Source organism: Pelobates fuscus, chromosome 2, assembly GCF_036172605.1.
Source record: "Pelobates fuscus isolate aPelFus1 chromosome 2, aPelFus1.pri, whole genome shotgun sequence".
Lineage (NCBI taxonomy): Eukaryota > Metazoa > Chordata > Amphibia > Anura > Pelobatidae > Pelobates > Pelobates fuscus.
Window position 1 is genome coordinate 10801243 of NC_086318.1, and position 23473 is coordinate 10824715.

Here is a 23473-nt window from a genome sequence, read left to right on the forward strand (position 1 = left end):
GCCAGACTAGGTAATGGCTGGACAGATACCCACCAGACTAGGTTAGGTAATGGCTTGACAGATACCCACCAGACTAGGTTAGGTAATGGCAGGACAGATACCCGCCAGACTAGGTTAGGTAATGGCTGGACAGATACCCGCCAGACTAGGTTAGGTAATGGCTGGACAGATACCCGCCAGACTAGGTTAGGTAATGGCTGGACAGATACCCGCCAGACTAGGTTAGGTAATGGCAGGACAGATACCCGCCAGACTAGGTTAGGTAATGGCAGGACAGATACCCACCAGACTAGGTTAGGTAATGGCAGGACAGATACCCGCCAGACTAGGTTAGGTAATGGCAGGACAGATACCTGCCAAACTAGGTTAGGTAATGGCAGGACAGATACCCGCCAGACTAGGTTAGGTAATGGCAGGACAGATACCCGCCAGACTAGGTAATGGCTGGACAGATACCCACCAGACTAGGTTAGGTAATGGCTTGACAGATACCCACCAGACTAGGTTAGGTAATGGCAGGACAGATACCCGCCAGACTAGGTTAGGTAATGGCAGGACAGATACCCGCCAGACTAGGTTAGGTAATGGCAGGACAGATACCCGCCAGACTAGGTTAGGTAATGGCAGGACAGATACCCGCCAGACTAGGTTAGGTAATGGCAGGACAGATACCCGCCAGACTAGGTTAGGTAATGGCAGGACAGATACCCGCCAAACTAGGTTAGGTAATGGCAGGACAGATACCCGCCAGACTAGGTTAGGTAATGGCAGGACAGAAACCCGCCAGACTAGGTAATGGCTGGACAGAAACCCGCCAGACTAGGTAATGGCTGGACAGATACCCACCAGACTAGGTTAGGTAATGGCTTGACAGATACCCACCAGAGTAGGTTAGGTAATGGCAGGACAGATACCCACCAGAGTAGGTTAGGTAATGGCAGGACAGATACCCACCAGAGTAGGTTAGGTAATGGCAGGACAGATACCCACCAGAGTAGGTTAGGTAATGGCTGGTAAAGAAAAAACTCTGGAGTGAAGCCAACCAGTGTCTGGATTTATTTACATTTGTTTATAAAATATTTTACCAGGAAAGATACATTGAGATTTGTCTCGTTTTTAAGTATGTCCTGGGTCCACAAAACATTGCATTGTTACATTAGGGTACAATAAAATACAAAAACAATATTAATACACAATATATACATAAGATGTATCAGAACAAGTAGGAAATCTATAATCACCCATGACAGGTGCATTCTGTTTTGAGGTATGTAGAGAGGGATCTCTTAACCCCTTAAGGACGCAGCTTCAGAAGCTGGACATACCCTTAACCCCTTAAGGACACGACACATGTCTGACACTTCATGATTCCCTTTTATTCCAGAAGTTTGGTCCTGAAGGGGTAAAGGCTATTTTTTCATTTTTTGCTGTTTGTGTTCAACTGCAATTTGCATCGCTCTCATTTATTGAATCAACACATATTATATATCGTTTTTTAAAAAGACAAGATGGGCTTTACTTTGATGGGACTTATACATTTATAAAATCTAATTTATGAAATAAATTTTAAAAATATATTTTTTTCACAGTTTTGGCAATAATAGTGTGTGCATAATATGTCCAGCTTAGGAAAATTAATTCAAAATAAATTAGTTTCGGTGTTTTGTTTTTCAAAGTGCATAATATGTAAAGGATTTCAGCTTATTTTAAAAGTTACAGGTCACAAAATACAAGGAGTAATATAAAATGTAAATGTGAAAATCTTTTAGAAGTTGGTATGTTTGACTTGTAAGTTTGACAGCTGTCACAGAAAACAAAATTGCTACACAAAAGTATATATTTATATAAAGAAGACATCACAGGCTATTTAAGGGTATTTTGACACTTTTTACATAGCCATTTTCCCACCAATCTCTGCTACATATTGTAGTAAAATTGTGTTTTTTCTGTTTTTTGAAATACACACATATAACAAGGTTTTTTAAATGTGTATTTTGTAAAGCTGCTGTGTGCTATTCCTGGTCAAAATCCCATTTTGTATTCAGCAACATCTGCTGAGTACAACAATACCCCCATTGTATGCCTTTGCCACTATTTTGGGAAGCTACAATGACATAAGAGGCCAGACTATTTCAGTTTCTACAGTTAGAAAATTCAAAGATGGATTTATTGGACCTACGTCTTATTTTAGGGCATTATAGTAGTTTGGTTGTTCAAATGACCACACAAAGGCCTTCCATTCATGAAAGTAGACACTCCATGGTATCTCATATGGCATATATTTTGCCTTAACGGGCCACCATTTTTTCACCATTATATGTCAAAGTTTGTGTTAAAATATTTTTCGCATTTTTTTTACTTAAAGCATTACATTTGTGCTGGGCATTTTGTATATTTGTTATGGTCTACTATGATCAAACACCCCTAATTATGCTCAGCTAAGTCTTCTGAGTAAAATAATACCCCCAATGTATGCCTTCGACACTATTTCATGACGCCACAGTGCCATAAAGGAGACCTGACCATTTCAGTTTTTAGAGTAGAATTTTGAGAGACGGATTTGCAGGACTTATGTTTCAATTTGGGCCATTATAGCAGTTTGACTGTTTCAATAACCGCAAAAAGGCCTACCATTTGTGAAAGTAGACACTCCAGGGCATCTCATATGGCATATATTGTGCCTTAACAGGTCGCCATTTTTTCACCATTATATGTCAAAGTTTGTGGTAAAAAAAATTTTTTTTCGCAGTTTTAACTTGTGCGTTAAATTTTTGCTGGACATTTTGTATATTTGATATGTTCCAATATGATCAAACAACCCAAATTATGCTGAGCTATCTACTGTGAGTAAAACGATACCCCCCAATGTATGCCTTTGGCCGTATTTCCTGAAGCTACACTGCCAGTACAGTAGAATTTTGAGAGATAAATTTCATAGGTTTATGACTCATTTTGGGGTCTAATAGCAGGTTGTTGATTCAAACTTCCCCCACAAAAGCCTACCATTTTTTTTTTTTTTAAAGAAGACACCCCAAGGTATTTCAAAAGGCCCATTTTATACCTTAGGGTGGGGTCATTTTTTCGCTAGTGAGTACCAGGTCTAGTAGTAGCAGTAAGCATTTTCTCTGCCTTTTTGACACACACTGAGATTTTACTGCATAGTTTGCAATCCTTAGATGTGCTACGGCAGTATAACGCTTCATATGTCACTCCGCTATGTTGTTGGAGTACAGCAATACCCCCGTGTGTACCTTTCCCAGGTATATGTGGATGTTGAAGGGGCAAATCTGAGACTCTGCCATTTCAGGTTTGTTTCAAACTTTGAATTTTCATGCTGGGTCCATGTCCCCTTTTGGGTCAAACTCTGAGGCACTGTCTGTCACCTCTGAATCCGCTGTCAGATGATCTTTGGGGTGACACTTCGAATTATCATTGAAGTGCAGAAAACGCAGTATTGATTCCTATCTGGGCCTACTCATGGTCTGAGAGAAAATGGGAGTATTGCATACTGGATTTTTGGACCAGTAAATTCGGATGCTGGGCTTTTTTTATAATTCCCCTTAGCATGTTTAGTGCCCAGAACTGTTTTAACTCTGGCACACTGGTGGGGTACCAGCTCCCTTTTGTGGCAAGGTGACTTGCTGCATTTTGTTCCAGATACTGCGCTGCATAAATATTTGTCTGTAACTATCTGCCCTAAAAAATCATCCCCAAGGAACAGATCCATAAAATCCTGGGAGCTATAGCTGGCCATGTCTCCCTGAATACCAGGAGTCGCAGTGAACAGAGGGATGTCAGGGACAAAATTGTTAGGGGGCACCCAGTTCTCAACACCAGGAGCAGTGCCAGGGGTATTGTCACTTTCTTCATCTGTGTCTGGCACATAGTCCCCCTCTGCACTCTGAGGCAGTGTCGGTTGCCAATATATTATATGCCTCCTCGGCACTAAACCTAAGCATGGTGAAAGCTTAAAATTAACTTTAACTAAATAACTTTTTTTTACTTTTTTGGTTTCTGAACTTTTTTTCCCCACTTTTTTTTTTTTTAAAGTCTTAAAATCTTTCTAAAACTTCTAAAAAAAAAAAAATAATAATAATAATAATATGAACCCCTGTGGGTAAAAACAGAAATCAGATCACCGCTAAAGACTTGTGCTTACACCTAGCAAAGCAGAAATGCTTTGACTTAAAATAAACTTTTTTCCCCTCCTGTTTTTTATACTTTTATAACCTTTTAATAACTTTCTAAAACTTTTCAGCTTCCTAGCGACAGTAATGCTAGATTCCCCAATTCCCCCTAGCTTCAATCCACCCCAGCTAACTAATTAACTGAAAAGAGTATAAAAAAAATAAAAAAATTTAACCCCTGAGGGTTAAAAAAAAAAAAAAAAAAAAAAAAAAAAAAAAAAATCGCAGTAAAGTACTGTGATCAGTATTGTGATCACTGCCGTCAGTGATCAAAGGGTTAACCCCTTGTTATTTGTAAAAGGTTTTTTTTTTTTAACCTTTTAAACACTTTGTCTCTGTCAGGGACACAAAGTTTCAAAAGATCCGTCTCTCTCCACTTCTAATCACACACAGAGGTGGAGGGAGGAGGATCAGAAGTCCCAGCTGCACTGTGATCGCTGTGACTGGCTGTCACAGCGATCACATGTGCTGGGATAGCGCTATTGGCTGTTGCTGGGCTTCCTCAAACGCCAAGGCACCCAGCAACAGCGTTAAAGGGACACTCCAGGCACCCAGACCACTTCTGCCCATTGGAGTGGTCTGGGTGCCAACTCCCACTACCCTTAACCCTGCAAGTGTAATTATTGCAATAATTACCTTGCAGGGTTAAGTCCTCCCCTAGTGGCTGTCTATTAGACAGCCACTAGAGGGAACTTCCTGCTCTATAGCACAGGTTTTCTGTGCTAGAGCGTCGCTGGACGTCCTCACGCTGTGTGAGGACCTCCAGCGTCGCTCTATTCCCCATAGGGAAGCATTGAAATTCATTTGCATGCGCATTAGGTCTCCTCGGCCGGTGGGCGGGATCAGTCTCGCCCACCGGCCGACGTAAGCAGAAGGAGGAGCGGCGGGGGAGGAAGAAGCAGCGACGTGGGACATGTCGCTGCCTCTGGTAAGTCACTGAAGGGGTTTTCACCCCTTCAGCAACTGGGGATTGGGGGGTGGGAGGGAGAGGGACCCTCCAGTGCCCGGAAAACGGATCGTATACCTGGCACTGGAGTTTCCCTTTAACCCCATGATCGCGGCGATCTGGCTATAACTTTAGTAATTGACGGAAATTTTCCGTCAAGCGTCCTTAAGGGTAGGTTTGCCTTTACGGAAAATTTCCGTTGAACGTCGTTAAGGGGTTAAAGAACTCTAGGCTTGGGGAAGATTTTAAATTGTGCGGGAGGTCGTTCCACAATTGCGGCGCTCTGTAGGAGGAGGATCGAGCCGCTTTCTTTTTGTATTGAGGTAGACTCAATAAAGTGCTTGAACTGGATCGGAGGTGGGAAAAGCTGAGGAGAGCATTTTACTCAGGTAGGGTGGGAGTTTCCCAGAAAAGCTCTTAAACACAAGGCTGGAAAGATGAAGGATGCGTCTGGATTCCAGTGACAGCCAGTTAATTATTTTAGCATTGTCACAATGGTGGGTCCTGTAATTACATTGTAGCACAAATCGGCAGAGCGAGTTATACAATGTATTGAGTTTATTAATGTGGGATTGCGATGCAGATACTACATCCCCATAATCAATGATTGGCATCAGCATTTGCTGTACAATCTTCTCATTTACTGTAGGGCTTAGGCAGGATTTGTTTCTGTACAGGGCACCTAGTTTTGGATAAAGTTTAGATGCAAGTTTTTCTATGTGGAGGCCAAAAGATAAAGTGGGGTCTAATATCATACCCAAGTATTTGAAAGAGTGAACTGCGGTCAGTATGCCATTTGATTTTGTTTGGATAGGTGGGAATTGTGTAAGTTGTGTAATTTAGGTATTGTTCCAAAGATCATTGTGACAGTTTTGTCAGTGTTTAGGAAGAGTTTGTTTTTTGTGATCCACTTTTCTACCGCTGTAAACTGGTCTTGGAGCACAGCCTCAAGCTGCGGTAGATTGGATTTGCAGACATTAGGCAGATCATTTATAAATAATGTAAATAGAGGGCCGAGAATGGAACCTTTGGGGAACACCACACGTGACTGGGAGAGGGAGGGAGTCGCTGTCAGAAAGACACATATTGCAAGTGATCCGATACATACGATCGAAACCAGGTTACCGAACAATCACCAATACCAGAGTTTTTGAGTTTGTGCAGTAGAATGTCATGGTCTACTGTGTCAAAGGCAAAAATCAAGGAAAATAGCTCCAGTTAGGTCACCTTGTTCCATGCCAGTTTGGATGTCATTGCAAACTTTTAAGAGGGCAGTTGTAGTGGAGTGATTCTGGCGAAAGCCCGATTGATCAGGGGTCAGATAGTTAGATTGTTGGTAATACTCAGATAGTTGCTTATGGACACATTTTTCTAAGATTTTTGACAATACCGGGAGCAATGATATTGGGCGATAGTTAGAAACCAAAGTACTGACACCACTTTTATGGATAGGCACTACTCTCGCTGTCTTCCAAAGTTTGGGTATGTATCCAGACACCAAGGATTCGTTAATTAGGGTTGCGACAGGTTTAGCAGTTTCCGGCGCACTGAGCTTCAACAGCATTGCTGGGATTTGATCAGGTCCAGACTGGTTTTTCATTTTTAGATTATTTAGGTGTTTTGAACGACACCAATAGGTACAGGTCTAAAATTAAACTTGTCTATATTGGGACTTTGCAAATTTAGTGAGACCTGATCCACATTTGTAGTTTCAGGATGCGTGCCATTTATTAGCTTGGCGATCAGGGAAGTAGAGCATCCGACAAAATAATTGTTAAAAGCATTTGCTACATCTAAGGGAAGTTGCAGGGTTTGGTTATCCACGTTGACAGTGGAGGGTTGGCAGTGGTTAGGGGGAGTTTGTAGTTTATTTATGACTTTCCAAAAGTTTCTGGGGTTTGAGATGTTATTGTTTAGATTTTCACAGACATATTGGGCCTTGGCCAATTTTGTTTGTTTTGTGCATATATTCCGCCATTGTCTATACGCACAGTGATCATTCATAGAGCCAGTATGCTTGGACTTATACTAGTTTCGGGATTCTTTGTGGTCCATTTGGATGAGGTCAGCTGTGATCCAGTTCATATGTGCTCCTTTTACCCTCACCTTACGCAGCGGGGCATGCAATTTCCAAATTTGTAGGAGTTCAGACTGAAAGAATTCAACAGCACAGTCTAGATCTGGGATAATGTTTAATCTGTGCCATGGGAGGTTCTTGAAGTCATTAAGAAAGGATTCAAGATTACATTTTTTGAAGGACCGGGTGATTTTAATCTTGGGAGATGATTTAATAGTCTTTATTTTGCGATAATTTGTGTTCCAGTTTGAGGTGTGTGCTTATGCTTGTAGTGATGTGAACAAACTTATATTGAGCAAATGATATGGGAAGGCTAACACTGAGCTAGGCAATGTCAGCTAAAATCTGCTAACAGACGATGTCACCAAAACACCAAAGGCTCACCTTCGAATTTGGGGTGTTAAAGTGAACGACGGCCACATCTTCTTTAAGTTCATAATTTACATGTGTTCGTGCTAAGGAGACAATACAGAAAAAATAAATATATAAAAAGGCGTTACATGCAGAAGCTTAACAGTAGCAGGTACAGAGCAGGGTGTGGGGCCGTGTGTTACTTACACAATACTGAAGAAGTCGTTGAGAGCTGTCTGCAAGTGTAACCTGTGGAAGAAAGATGATAATGTTACGTAACCTGATGGGATGAAATAACTTGGCTTGCACTTTTAGAATACAGCTGTAGAATCACCTTAGCAGTATATGTACTGCCCTAAATGGCTTCCGCCCAACTACACTGTTAAATCCATTCATAGTATCTGCAATGCATGGCCATAGAGAGACCTCAGTGTGGTTTGTCTTTAGTGCAGGACAGTTACATATCCAAATATTACAGCCAGGAATGCAGAATACAGGCGTGTCATATGTACTCTCCATATACGGCATAATGTGCACACATTACGGATTTTATACTATGAGAGGAAGAGGGAATAAAAGCTGAAAACAAACACGTACTGCAGAAAAACACGCAAATCGTAAAACTGAAGACACGGAACAGTGTAAATAAACTAGAAGAGAATGGACATAGAAAGTAGCGGAAAACCAAATTATAAATAGTTATTAGAAGCGGAAACTAGAAGATGGACACCCCTTGTAATCCACTCACAGGTGTGTCCTGTACTCAATCATTGAACCTCTTGGCTGCCGACCTGGTGGGCAATGATGACCTGTATGAGATTAAATAACTCTTGCATTATATATATATATATATATATATATATATATATATATATATATATATATATATATATATATATATATATACACACACACACACACACACACACACACCTCCTCCTCCTCTAGGTAGCAGGAGAGATGCTTCCTTGCAGTAAGATTTATTAAAGACGCACACCTCACATAACTAGCCCGCTGCCTGCAGACATGGGAACTTTGGCCTACATTGCTAATCTTGTAATCGGCAACCTTTGTCCTACATACATGAACAAGGTGACACACACACAGGGCAGTCTGACAACAGTCGCACAGTAAAAGAGGGCTTAAAGAAACTGTGCTGACAGTAACAGATAATCCACATTATACAGCGTGACAATCGCTATACTATAGTAATACAGGATTTTGCACTTGCCTGAAGTAACATTGCAGTCTTTACAGCTGTGTTTGGGCCCAAAACAGTACATCGGGTTTAACTTTAAATATCAGATAGTTTAATGTGTCATACACACGACACAGTATAACAAGAAAAGAAAAGATTAGTGTGTTGATTGAGAAGTCAATTTAAAAAAATACTCGCCAATTCCGGTTCACAAGAATAGTGAACAATAAGTGCAATTAAACACTAGGATTTAGCATGTATCAGGAAAAATAAGAGAAAAGAGAAAATGATATCCTTGATGGTCTAGATACACCAACAGTAAGAAGGCAAGGGATGCTTTAAATAAAGTTAGATTGATGTTTATTTAGCCTCAACTTATTCCACATCGCTTTTTATTCTAGAGGAGGAGATTTAACAGCAAACCAATACACGTTTGACAAAATGTACAGATGGTGAGGCATAAATATACAATGAGAAGCTCGTCTAGGACAGCTGCGGAATTGGAAGACGAGGATAGCGTATGGACACATTAAGTGGATAGAGTAAGAGATAGGTTTGAGGAATGACCGGTAAAGTCCACAGACTATCCTGTAAAGATGGGTTTAAGAATATTGAAGACTAGGGGGAGACAGGAGGTTTTTATAGGAGAGGGGCTGCCCGAGACAAGTGCTGTAGGACTTAGCAGTGTAGGTATGAGCAGCGGACAGGAGAAGGTCACTGACATAATGAAATCGTTCAGAAGAGGTGTAACTATGAATTAGTAAAGAAATGTGTGTGGGGTGGGGGGCATGGTTACATATTACATAGTTACAGAGCTGAAAAGAGACTTGCGTCCATCAAGTTCAGCCTTCCTCACATATTTTTTTCTGTTGATCCAAAAGAAAAGGAAAAAACCCAGTCTGAAGTGCTTCCAATTTTGCAAAAAACTAGGACAAAAATTCCTTCTTGACCCAAAAATGGCAATCAGATATCTCCTTGGATCAATCAGGCTGTCGGGGAGTTTCTCTGAAACTGCTATGTTTACAGCTGCAAAGTTCAAACTAGAGGGACCTGGCACCCAGACCACTTCACTGTGCTGAAGTGGTCTGGGAGCCTGTAGTGGTCCTCTAAATACAGAGGTTCACTTATTTCCCCACTTCGCTCCTTAAGTACTTGTGGGTAAATACAGTCAGGCCCGGGAGCTGTATTTACATTAATTTTCTTTAACTGCTGCAGCACCTTGTCTCGAGTCATCTGATCACAAGTTATCTGGACGTTTTTTGCGGCAATCAATTGCATATCTCTTGCCATGGGATCCTCATTAATATATACTGAAGAAAAATATAGTTATTTAACATTTCTGCCTTTTCCTGGTCTTCATTAACGAGCAATAGTTGTCGAGAGCTTTATAGGCAAGTGTCAATTTTGAATTAAATGCTGTAGGGCGCAGGAAGCTAATGTAACTACTGACAGAGGTTTGATGTGAGAGGAGCGAATGGAGAGAAATAAGCCTGGCTGAAGCATTCGTTACGGACTGCACAGAGGCTGCAGGGTGTCTGGAGAGACCAGTTAGGAGAGAATTACAATAATTAATGTGAGAAATTACAGGAGCATGAACAAGTTACTTTGTGGCATCTTGCGTAATAAAGAGAAGGAGGTGCTCAATGTTTTAAAGGTGGAATTGGCAGGATTTGGTGACAGACTGAACATCAATTGTACAGGTGAGGCCAGTATGAGAGAGAATAGCTTATAAGATGCCAACGAACATTATAGCTACAGTAAATGTACAGTGCCGAGATCTGCAAGAGGAATCTCAGTATAACTCCTAACCCTACTGTACACCTTCCACTGTAATAACACTTGTCATTATAAACAGTGCTGTAATGATAACACACGTTTGTAATGTGGTGCGAATGGGACTTGTTTATGCTGACATCTCAAAGTGGACACATCTAAACTGAATACAATGACAACTAGAAGGGTCGGATTCTTAGACCAGTGTTACTATGAACACGTTTCTGAAATGGAAGTATGACGTATGAAATCTAGGGGACAATGCAGCCAGTTAAAACACACATCTCTCAGCTCTTAAAATTAGCCCCAGGTGTCTGCAGAGTTGAGACAGCTCTAAACACATTCTTAACGTTAACTAGACGGGGTCAGCCGAGGACAACACATACAGAATGATTGCTTTATTAATAGCCCACTATGGTTTCATTTCATGGAGGAATAATGCTGAAGGTCATATGACCTATTCAATTTACCATATCTAGCCTGAATCGGGGTTAATGGGATTACCACTGAATCTATGACACGCCAGACATTAATAAAATGCCAGCTTGATTCACATATCAGGAAACATTAATTATAGTGATATACAAAGGGTGGAATTTAATATGCAAGTTTTATCCCGTTTTTTACATTTGAAGGCCTGGATCTACTTTCATGTGCAAAAGCCACCAAGACAAAGCTTCCTAGTAGCAATAGCCACTGGAAGTACCTCTACCTGAGGAAGGGGGGGGGGGGGGGGGGGGGTCTGCCTCTACCTGCCAGGAGGAAGGGGGGGGGGGGGGTCTGCCTCTACCTGCCAGGAGGAGGGGGTCTGCCTCTACCTGCCAGGAGGAGGGGGTCTGCCTCTACCTGCCAGGAGGAGGGGGTCTGCCTCTACCTGCCAGGAGGAGGGGGTCTGCCTCTACCTGCCAGGAGGAGGGGGTCTGCCTCTACCTGCCAGGAGGAGGGGGGGGGGTCTGCCTCTACCTGCCAGGAGGAGGGGGGGGGGGGGTCTGTCTCTACCTGCCAGGAGGAAGGGGGGGTCTGTCTCTACCTGCCAGGAGGAGGGGGGGTCTGTCTCTACCTGCCAGGAGGAGGGGGGGGGTCTGTCTCTACCTGCCAGGAGGAGGGGGGGGGGTCTGTCTCTACCTGCCAGGAGGAGGGGGGGGGTCTGTCTCTACCTGCCAGGAGGAGGGGGGGGGGGTCTGTCTCTACCTGCCAGGAGGAGGGGGGGGGGGTCTGTCTCTACCTGCCAGGAGGAGGGGGGGCGGTCTGTCTCTACCTGCCAGGAGGAAGGGGGGGGGGGTCTGTCTCTACCTGCCAGGAGGAAGGGGGGGGGGTCTGTCTCTACCTGCCAGGAGGGAGGGGGGGGGGTCTGTCTCTACCTGCCAGGAGGGAGGGGGGGGGGTCTGTCTCTACCTGCCAGGAGGGAGGGGGGGGGGTCTGTCTCTACCTGCCAGGAGGGAGGGGGGGGGGTCTGTCTCTACCTGCCAGGAGGGAGGGGGGGGGTCTGTCTCTACCTGCCAGGAGGAGGGGGGGCGGTCTGTCTCTACCTGCCAGGAGGAAGGGGGGGGGGGTCTGTCTCTACCTGCCAGGAGGAAGGGGGGGGGGTCTGTCTCTACCTGCCAGGAGGAAGGGGGGGGGGTCTGTCTCTACCTGCCAGGAGGAAGGGGGGGGGGTCTGTCTCTACCTGCCAGGAGGAGGGGGGGGGTCTGTCTCTACCTGCCAGGAGGAGGGGGGGGGGGTCTGTCTCTACCTGCCAGGAGGAGGGGGGGGGGGGTCTGTCTCTACCTGCCAGGAGGAGGGGGGGGGGTCTGTCTCTACCTGCCAGGAGGGGGGGGGGTCTGTCTCTACCTGCCAGGAGGGGGGGGGGTCTGTCTCTACCTGCCAGGAGGGGAGGGAGGGGGGGTCTGTCTCTACCTGCCAGGAGGAGGGGGGGTCTGTCTCTACCTGCCAGGAGGAGGGGGGGGTCTGTCTCTACCTGCCAGGAGGGGAGGGAGGGGGGGTCTGTCTCTACCTGCCAGGAGGAGGGGGGGGTCTGTCTCTACCTGCCAGGAGGAGGGGGGGTCTGTCTCTACCTGCCAGGAGGAGGGGGGGGGGGGTCTGTCTCTACCTGCCAGGAGGAGGGGGGGGGGGTCTGTCTTGTTGCCCCGGTTACCTGCCCCGTTGTTGCCCCCCAGTTACCCCCGTTACCTGCCCCGTTGCCGCTGACCCTGGCCAGCACTCCGATGAGTCTCGCCGCCGCCATGTTGTCCTGTGTGACTGTGACAGGCGCCGGGGCTGCGGGGGCCTTATCTGAGTGCGGGGCTGCCCGGGGGCTGCCTGTACGGCCTGAGCGGGGAGATCCGCCTGTCTGGGGCCCGGGGCCGTGTGAGGGTGTCCCATGGCCGGTATATACACAGGCTGCACGGCTGGCCGCCCGCACACCCGGGATACCGGGATACAGCGTAATAACGGAGCCCGCTGGAGACAGGCACAGCCGGGGGCAGCCCCGGGGGGCGGAGTCAGGGGTCCTCACACTGAAAGATACGTCACGGGAGCTGCCAGAACCCGGAGACCGAGAGCCGAGAGTGAGGTGAGTGAGGTGAGTGAGGTGAGTGAGGTGAGTGAGGTGAGTGAGGTGAGTGAGGTGAGTGAGGTGAGTGAGGTGAGTGAGGTGAGTGAGGTGAGTGAGGTGAGTGAGGTGAGTGAGGTGAGTGAGGTGAGTGAGGTGAGTGAGGTGAGGTGAGTGACAGCAGATACTCCGCATCGCTCTTCAATATCCACTATCACATAATATAATATAATGCCCTATCACTATCATTCTAATATAATGCCCTATCACTATCATTCTAATATAATGCCCTATCACTATTCACTATAATATAATGCCCTATCACTATCATTATAATATAATGCCCTATCACTATCATTATAATATAATGCCCTATCACTATCATTATAATATAATGCCCTATCACTATCATTATAATATAATGCCCTATCACTATCATTATAATATAATGCCCTATCACTATCATATAATGCCCTATCACTATCATATAATGCACAATCACTCCCTATAATATAATATAGGTAATATAATGCCCTATCACTATCACTATAATATAATATAATGCACTATCACTATAATATAATATCATGCCCTATCACTATAATATAATATCATGCCCTATCACTATCACTATAATATAATATCATGCCCTATCACTATCACTATAATATAATATCATGCCCTATCACTATCACTATAATATAATATCATGCCCTATCACTATCACTATAATATAATATCATGCCCTATCACTATCACTATAATATAATATCATGCCCTATCACTATCACTATAATATAATATCATGCCCTATCACTATCACTATAATATAATATCATGCCCTATCACTATCACTATAATATAATATCATGCCCTATCACTATAATATAATATCATGCCCTATCACTATAATATAATATCATGCCCTATCACTATAATATCATGCCCTATCACTATAATTATAATATAATATAATGCACTATCACTATAATATAATATAATGCCCTATCACTATAATATAATGCCCTATCACTATCACTATAATATAATATAATGCCCTATCACTATCACTATCACTATAATATAATATAATGCCCTATCACTATCACTATAATATAATATAATGCCCTATCACTATAATATAATATACCGGGTTACTATATACTCTAATACTATATAATATAATATGCTACAATATAATACAATACACTGAGGTACTCGGCACCGCTATACACCGGGTTACTATATAATACAGTGTGCTACAATATAATATAATACACTGTGATACACGCTATCACTATACACCGGGTTATATATACACTGAGATACTCGCTATCACTATACACCGGGTTATATATACTGAGATACTCGCTATCGCAATACACCCGGTTATATACACTGAGAAACTCGCTATCACTATACACCGGGTTATATACACTGAGATACTCGCTATCACTATACACCGGGTTATATATACTGAGATACTCGCTATCGCAATACACCCGGTTATATACACTGAGAAACTCGCTATCACTATACACCGGGTTATATACACTGAGATACTCGTTATCGCTATACACCGGGTTATATACACTGAGATACTCGCTATCACTACTGAGATACTCGCCATCACTATATACTCTAATACTATATAATACACTATGCTACAATATAATATAATATAATACACTGAGATACTCGTAATCACTATACACCTGGTTATATATACTCACTATCACTATACACCGGGTTAAATATACTGAGATACTCGCTATCACTACTGAGATACTCGCCATCACTATATACTCTAATACTATATAATACACTATGCTACAATATAATATAATATAATACACTGAGATACTCGTAATCACTATACACCAGGTTATATATACTGAGATACTCGCTATCACTATACACCGGGTTATATATACTGAGATACTCGTAATCACTATACACCGGGTTATATATACTGAGATACTCGCTATCACTATACACCGGGTTATATATATACTGAGATACTCGGTATGACTATACACCGGGTTATATATATACTGAGATACTCGGTATGACTATACACTGGGATATATATATATATATATATATATATATATATATATATATATATATATATATATATATATATATATATATATATATATATATACACACACTGAGATACTCGGCATCGCTATATACCGGGTTACTATATACTGAGATACTCTGCATTGCTATACACCGGGTTACTATATACTGAGATACTCTGCATTGCTATACACCGGGTTACTATATACTGAGATACTCTGCATTGCTATACACCGGGTTACTATATACTGAGATACTCTGCATTGCTATACACCGGGTTACTATATACTGAGATACTCTGCATTGCTATACACCGGGTTACTATATACTGAGATACTCTGCATTGCTATACACCGGGTTACTATATACTGAGATACTCTGCATTGCTATACACCGGGTTACTATATACTGAGATACTCTGCATTGCTATACACCGGGTTACTATATACTGAGATACTCTGCATTGCTATACACCGGGTTACTATATACTGAGATACTCTGCATTGCTATACACCGGGTTACTATATACTGAGATACTCTGCATTGCTATACACCGGGTTACTATATACTGAGATACTCTGCATTGCTATACACCGGGTTACTATATACTGAGATACTCTGCATTGCTATACACCGGGTTACTATATACTGAGATACTCTGCATTGCTATACACCGGGTTACTATATACTGAGATACTCTGCATTGCTATACACCGGGTTACTATATACTGAGATACTCTGCATTGCTATACACCGGGTTACTATATACTGAGATACTCCGCATTGCTATACACCGGGTTACTATACACTGAGATACCCTGCCTCGCTATACACCGGGTTACTATACACTGAGATACTCTGCATCGCTGCATACCGGGTTACTATACACTGAGATACTCTGCATCGCTGCATACCGGGTTACTATATACTGAGATACTCTGCATCGCTGTATACCGGGTTACTATACACTGAGATACCCTGCATCGCTGTATACCGGGTTACTATATACTGAGATACTCTGCATCGCTGTAAACCGGGTTACTATACACTGAGATACCCTGCCTCGCTGTATACCGGGTTACTATACACTGAGATACCCTGCCTCGCTGTATACCGGGTTACTATACACTGAGATACCCTGCCTCGCTGTATACCGGGTTACTATACACTGAGATACCCTGCCTCGCTGTATACCGGGTTACTATACACGGAGATCCTCGTTACTAATCTATAGTGTGTATTGTACAACGTTATGGAATGTGATGGCGCTATATGAAAGAGAAAAAAATACATATATATATTTGAGATACAGAGATCTGTACTCGGTACCACTATACAATAAGGTGAAGCATGAGACTGTGTTGTTCGGAGGCATAGGGGTTATATATACTTTTTATTTTTATTTTTTTTATTCTTTATTCTTAAAATCATTACATGTAAATGTGCAACATTTCATTTCATCCGATTTATTCTGTCACTGTCAGACTGGTTTCATGTACGGTACTTCCTTTATTGTTTAATGTATTTTTAAAAACTTGTCAGACGCCAGCTCTTGTCACTTTTGCCAGCAGCCAATGTCACTATGCACAAAAACATAACGTAGAGGTTTGTGGTGGATTGTCCATAAACCAATTCTTGCAATATGTGAAAAGATGCCAGTCTCCCACAGCTTTATCACATACAGCATAAGTAGGGTGCCCATTCTATATTGCCCACAGTACACACGTGTATCGGGCACCTGCACACCCACATCACACCTGGCAACCGGTCATTATCAGGTCCCTTTACATACCAAAATAGTATTTGTTTGGCTTTCTCACAATATGCCAATAGATGTAAAATCTGCAGACATCTTGATGGTGTCTATTTATTTTGGTATATTCATTTATTCAATTTGTTTGAAGTTGTGGCAGTTTCTGATCTTTGTGTATTTATTATTGCAGTTGTGAGTAGAATTCTATGGATTTCAAGACTGTCTGTTCTGTGCAGGCCGGTGTCAGCCCCGTGGGGTATTTATACTCCACAGGCTGGTGTCAACCCAGTGGGGTATTTACGCTCCGCAGGCTGGTGTCAACCCAGTGGGGTATTTACGCTCCGCAGGCTGGTGTCAGCCCCGTGGGGTATTTACGCTCCGCAGGCTGGTGTCAGCCCCGTGGGGTATTTATACTCCACAGGCCGGTGTCAGCCCCGTGGGGTATTTACACTCCGCAGGCCAGTGTCAGCCCTGTGGGGTTTTTACGCTCCGCAGGCCGGTGTCAGCCCCGTGGGGTATTTACGCTCCGCAGGCCGGTGTCAGCCCATGGGGTATTTACGCTCCGCAGGCCGGTGTCAGCCCCGTGGGGGTATTTACGCTCCGCAGGCCGGTGTCAGCCCCGTGGGGGTATTTACGCTCCGCAGGCCGGTGTCAGCACCGTGGGGGTATTTACGCTCCGCAGGCCGGTGTCAGCACCGTGGGGGTATTTACGCTCCGCAGGCCGGTGTCAGCCCCGTGGGGGTATTTACGCTCCGCAGGCCGGTGTCAGCCCCGTGGGGGTATTTGCGCTCCGCAGGCCGGTGTCAGCCCCGTGGGGGTATTTGCGCTCCGCAGGCCGGTGTCAGCCCCGTGGGGGTATTTGCGCTCCGCAGGCCGGTGTCAGCCCCGTGGGGGTATTTGCACTCCGCAGGCCGGTGTCAGCCCCGTGGGGGTATTTGCGCTCCGCAGGCCGGTGTCAGCCCCGTGGGGGTATTTACGCTCCGCAGGCCGGTGTCAGCCCCGTGGGGGTATTTACGCTCCGCAGGCCGGTGTCAGCCCCGTGGGGGTATTTGCGCTCCGCAGGCCGGTGTCAGCCCGGTGGGGTGTTTAGATTTGATCCAATCGATGTAGAATTGAGAACCGTGACGGTTACTGAAAACACAGGTTGTCCCTATAATGACCTTGGAAAGTAGGGGTTGGCAGTGTCCTCTCCCCCACTGTGACTTGATTTGGGAGGGGTTTGAGGGCTGCTCGGAAACATGGATTCCATGGGCATGATAGAAGAAAGCCCAGGATATAGGGGATGGGTGAAATTTACTGCCCTTGAATTAGTCTGTGACCTTGTCCTGTGTAATGCCTGTTATATCCCAGGCCAGGCACTGCAGGTCTGAAGAATTGGGCGAAAGGTTATATCTCCCTCCCACACTCAGGAAGTAGGGGAAAGGTTATAGAGGGGGAAGGGAGGAGAATAAATGAAATCTGTTAACGTATTCTGGGCCCACGTGTCTAATAGCTCTTTATTACACTATGCAAACATGCTCTCTTAGTATTTTAATACAGTGCTTCGTGTATAGTAGAAATGTGATTATTCACTAAACTGTGAATTCAAATGTTTACGCGAAGATAAAACAAATTCTTCAGTTCAGCTATTCAAGCCTAAAATTGGAAATTCAGTTTTTCGGTCCAATTCACACAATGCTGAATAACACGGTAAATGTAGCCTCATTCTGTGTTGGACATCATGCTCAGACAGCGATCGCTCATACACACCCATTGTACAGCGCTACAGAATCTGATGGTGCTATATAAATAATAATAATTCCCTAAGAGCTTGGTGGGTTCTGCATCGTGCGAGGGTACCCATCAAACAGATTCTGAACTTACAGCACATACAGGCCTGGTGGTGTGGCAGCAAGTTTGTAAAAAAAAAAAAAAAAAAAAAAGAAAACACACATTTAAATCAGCCGCCGTGTCTGCAGTCTCCTACTGTTTCAGTGTCAAATTATTAGAATCTAATTCAGTCTTGGCTTTGTACGCTCTGCTAGCAGCTTGGAAGTGAAACGAATACAAGTGAATCTGTAAAAAGATAAAACTGCGCGGTTAACATTCTATCCCAGCAGCCATCATGTTTTCCCAGCAATCAGTGGGAAAGGGGAATCAAACTGGATTTCTGCCCAAAATCACTCAGTATCTGTATGAACCGGTTTGTGTGTGAGTAATTAACACTGAATGTATACTTTTTTTATTCACTATAGATTGCACAATGGCCTTCATGTTGAGACAAACCACCAGAAGCCTACCTGGAGCTTCCAGATTTGGTAAGGTTCCTCAAAATAAGGGAATATGCCCAAAGGTTAATATGGACCTCAAAGACCGTAACCCCTGCCTGGCTGTGCACACTATAACCCTGGCTTGAAGACCTCCTGAAATAGTAAGGGCAAAGTCTAATCACCATACAGTATATGTAGGATCTGCTCTATAACAGAACCCTGACCCTGTAACGTCATCCGTCATCTGAGGCAATGTAGTGTGTTAAGAAAATGGCAATATTCCTCTCATACTATTTAGATCAGCTTGGTGCTTGTTACAGGTTTACAATGTTATTTTATTTCTGTTATGATTTATAGAAATAGGGCAATATTCCTGTCACATCATTTAGATCAGCTTGGTGCTTGTGACATTGTAACTGTATTTCTGTATTCGCTCTGTTTTCCAGCTGTCCGATGCCTTAGCTCCTCTGCACATCTCCAGGCTCCAGGTAATGTAATGTCGTAGATAGGACTTCTGCAATCGCTAGTCGCCTTGTATCATAAAAACATTCCAGATGTAGGAGCGGGTTAGAGGTGGGAACACTATGGAGAGCGGGGGTTAGAGGTGGGAACACTATGGGAGAGGGGGTTAGAGGTGGGAACACTATGGAGAGCGGGGGTTAGAGGTGGGAACGCTATGGAGAGCGGGGGTTAGAGGTGGGAACGCTATGGAGAGCGGGGGTTAGAGGTGGGAACGCTATGGAGAGCGGGGGTTAGAGGTGGGAACGCTATGGAGAGCGGGGGTTAGAGGTGGGAACGCTATGGAGAGCGGGGGTTAGAGGTGGGAACGCTATGGAGAGCGGGGGTTAGAGGTGGGAACGCTATGGAGAGCGGGGGTTAGAGGTGGGAACGCTATGGAGAGAGGGGGTTAGAGGTGGGAACGCTATGGAGAGAGGGGGTTAGAGGTGGGAACGCTATGGAGAGAGGGGGTTAGAGGTGGGAACGCTATGGAGAGAGGGGGTTAGAGGTGGGAACACTATGGAGAGAGGGGGTTAGAGGTGGGAACACTATGGAGAGAGGGGGTTAGAGGTGGGAACACTATGGAGAGCGGGGGTTAGAGGTGGGAACGCTATGGAGAGCGGGGGTTAGAGGTGGGAACGCTATGGAGAGCGGGGGTTAGAGGTGGGAACGCTATGGAGAGCGGGGGTTAGAATCTTTGAATCTTTCATTGTAGTCTGTGTTTTCCTATTAATCTGTTTCTATAATTTCCTTTTATGGCTTATTTGCAAACAGATATAACTAATATTTCTCTCCCCTTTCCAGCCGTCCAAACAAAAAGTAAGAAGACTTTATCCAAACCCGGCGTGAAGAATGTAGTAATTGTTGAAGGTGTCCGAACCCCATTTCTGCTCTCAGGAACTACGTAAGCCGTAACTTGTGTCTTGCTGACTATTCCATGGGAGCACACTCGGAACATGCGTTACTCAGAAATGGTGCTGCTGTAAAGACCATAATGTATACAAAATACAGACTAAGGACAAGAGCGCACACACAAAAAAAATGTACATTTTACAAGTTTATTTCAAATTACCAATTTCAACTTTTGGAAAAATTTAAATCTATATTTTTGTGTACGTGCGCTGTTTACTAATCTGTATTTTATTCTCTTGGAGTTATTCACTCAATTGTAGCAATATTAAACTTGTATTCAAATTTAGGATAAAATGGTTGAATTGGGGGGTGGGGTGAGGGGCATCTACATAATCATTAATAAATTCATCCGTAGGATATTTCTAAAACTTTTATTATTATTTTTTCTAGTATCCTGTGTTTTATTATGTTTATTCTTTCTAATCAGACCATGCAATCTCTGCCATCACGGAGTGATTACGTTTGGGGTTTGCATATTGCAGTATTGGTCAGTTAATTGTTAATCTATATAAATCCACACCTGTGTGGAGCTGGGTGCTCCTTTATCCTTTGTCCTGCATGGATCTGTTTAAAGGAGCCTCATATCACCCAATTATTTCATTATACAAATAGTGCTTTAGACAAAAACATTATAGACTTTCCTCCTAAAGGATCCTAAACTGCAGAGGCATTTTATTTTGGTCTGGTCCTCTTTTGGGAAACATTCAATACACTTTATTTATTTTACAAACAATACAAAGCTGCTATTTCACATGGTTTATAATTCTCCAGCTGACCATCGCAATATGTGCATTTCTCTTACTAATTCCCTGATTCGGGAGTTATCACTCTGCCGTAGATCTGTCTTCCTGCTTCTTGCTATTTTGTTCCAAACATCATGAGGTATGGTACGTACCCTCTGACTAATTGCCCATTTACTCTGTTACAGATATGCAGACCTAATGCCGCACGATTTGGCCAGAACAGCGCTGCAGTAAGTAATACTCCATTGTACAGGTAGCTGTGCAGGTGGATCACTGCATTTCTAGTGAGAGGAATCTGATTTATCTATTTTACTGTAATGATCATTCGGATAATGGAAAGTGTAATGTTAAAGGAACTCTTCAAACACCTTAAAAACGTTGGCTTTGATGTGCTTTATGTGTGAAGTGTCGTGTTTTTTTACTGAAAAAAGCGCAGATTTCAATAAAAATTAGCATTTTTATTAAACCTCGATTCACCCCGCTGGCTGTCAGACACCTGCCTTGCAGAGACTTCTCATGGAGCTGCATTGCAAAGTCTGTCATTGCAGCTTTTTTTTTTTTTTTTTTTGCGCGCGGTTTTTGGATATTTGGCCAAATGAAAAAAATGCATAATTAAATGCACAAATGTTTTCATGAGACAATGGAAGTGTCTCTTTAAACAGTGTTGCTATATTCAACCAAACTTTTCAAAAGTGCGTGTATCTCCATCCATGACGTAGTCCTGCGTAATTGTAGGGACTGTTTATGGCTGCCTCCACCTGGCGACTGGCAGAGACTGACATTGTCCCTCTCGCAAAGTGTACTTTTTGTAAAAACTGATTATAACAAGTTTTCCAGTTGGTCTTCAAGTGATTTGAATATTTACAACAAAGAAAGAAAAAATAGTTTTAGGACTTCACAAATACTACACTGTTGGATCTATTTCTGTATTCCTTGCAGCAAAATTAATGTCAAACTGTGATACTCGTGTTAAGTGAGTATTTTGCTTCTGTCGCAGTCCTGAGAAAGCTCAATGATCCATGTGCCTGCAGTCCTTTACCCTTTTGTTTGTGAAATGTTGAATTACACGTTTAATGTAAGCGTTTCATCCGATATATGATTGCATTACGTTGTCCTTTGTTAGGGGTTTGCTCAATCGCACAAATATTCCCAGAGAATTGGTGGATTATATTGTGTACGGAACGGTTATCCAGGAGGTGAAAACCAGCAATGTAGCTCGAGAGGTAAGGACACGACTTTCTGTGACTCTGTTCTACCTATGCCAGGTCCCCTGGTAAGCAATCAAAGAAAAACAGCATAAATGTTATCTGTGCTCCACTATGCTAAAATAATGAATCCACACTATACAGAAAGATCTTAACACTGCATGTGCAGCATTGTATTCAAACCAGTTTAATATATGACTGATCATAGTGACCCTGCTCAAGAGAAGATCCACTCCCAAACTTTGACATGAAGCCTATTTCATGAGAGGATCCCTCCGGGAGCGTTGTTTACTTCCACCTCCTCTTAGAATAATGGTTTGTGTCATTCTGTCATGTGGTTCTGATTCTTGTTTAATCTTCAGTGGGAGCTTCATATAGTACCAGGGCATTGACTCACTCACTATCCAGACATTCAGTCACAACCATTCTAACAAGATTGCCCGTCACTGGCCCTGTAAGCTGTGTGTTCCACTATCCAGACATTCAGTCACAAGCATTATAACAAGATTGCCCGTCACTGGCCCTGTAAGCTGTGTGTTCCACTATCCAGACATTCAGTCACAAGCATTATAACAAGATTGCCCGTCACTGGCCCTGTAAGCTGTGTGTTCCACTATCCAGACATTCAGTCACAAGCATTATAACAAGATTGCCGTCACTGACCCTGTAAGCTGTGTGTTCCACTATCCAGACATTCAGTCACAAGCATTATAACAAGATTGCAGTCACTGGCCCTGTAAGCTGTGTGTTCCACTATCCAGACATTCAGTCACAAGCATTATAACAAGATTGCCGTCACTGGCCCTGTAAGCTGTGTGTTCCACTATCCAGACATTCAGTCACAAGCATTATAACAAGATTGCCGTCACTGGCCCTGTAAGCTGTGTGTTCCACTATCCAGACATTGTCACAAGCATTATAACAAGATTGCCGTCACTGGCCCTGTAAGCTGTGTGTTCCACTATC

At 43.5% G+C, this 23473-nt stretch overlaps 2 protein-coding genes across 3 annotated transcripts in view; one reads left to right on the forward strand and one right to left on the reverse strand.

The window, feature by feature from the left end:
- The window catches only part of HADHA (hydroxyacyl-CoA dehydrogenase trifunctional multienzyme complex subunit alpha), a 31631-nt gene extending 18850 nt beyond the window's left edge, over positions 1–12781 (reverse strand). The window contains exons 1-3 of the mRNA XM_063441940.1: positions 12702–12781; positions 7769–7810; positions 7595–7665 (exon numbers count right to left, since the gene is read on the reverse strand). Coding sequence (XP_063298010.1) covers positions 7595–7665; positions 7769–7810; positions 12702–12756 — 168 coding nt within the window. The 5' untranslated portion in view covers positions 12757–12781. The remainder of the gene's footprint in view (positions 1–7594; positions 7666–7768; positions 7811–12701) is intronic.
- Positions 12782–13017: 236 nt separating this feature from the next.
- Positions 13018–23473, forward strand: part of HADHB (hydroxyacyl-CoA dehydrogenase trifunctional multienzyme complex subunit beta) — a 28061-nt gene continuing 17605 nt past the window's right edge. The window contains exons 1-6 of one of the 2 annotated variants that reach the window (XM_063441941.1): positions 13018–13083; positions 19135–19197; positions 19596–19637; positions 20452–20551; positions 21488–21532; positions 22426–22525. In XM_063441941.1, the coding sequence (XP_063298011.1) occupies positions 19143–19197; positions 19596–19637; positions 20452–20551; positions 21488–21532; positions 22426–22525 (342 nt within the window). In that variant the 5' untranslated portion in view covers positions 13018–13083; positions 19135–19142. Of the gene's footprint in view, positions 13093–19134; positions 19198–19595; positions 19638–20451; positions 20552–21487; positions 21533–22425; positions 22526–23473 lie in introns of both variants that reach the window. The other variant, XM_063441942.1, reaches the window with a different exon arrangement.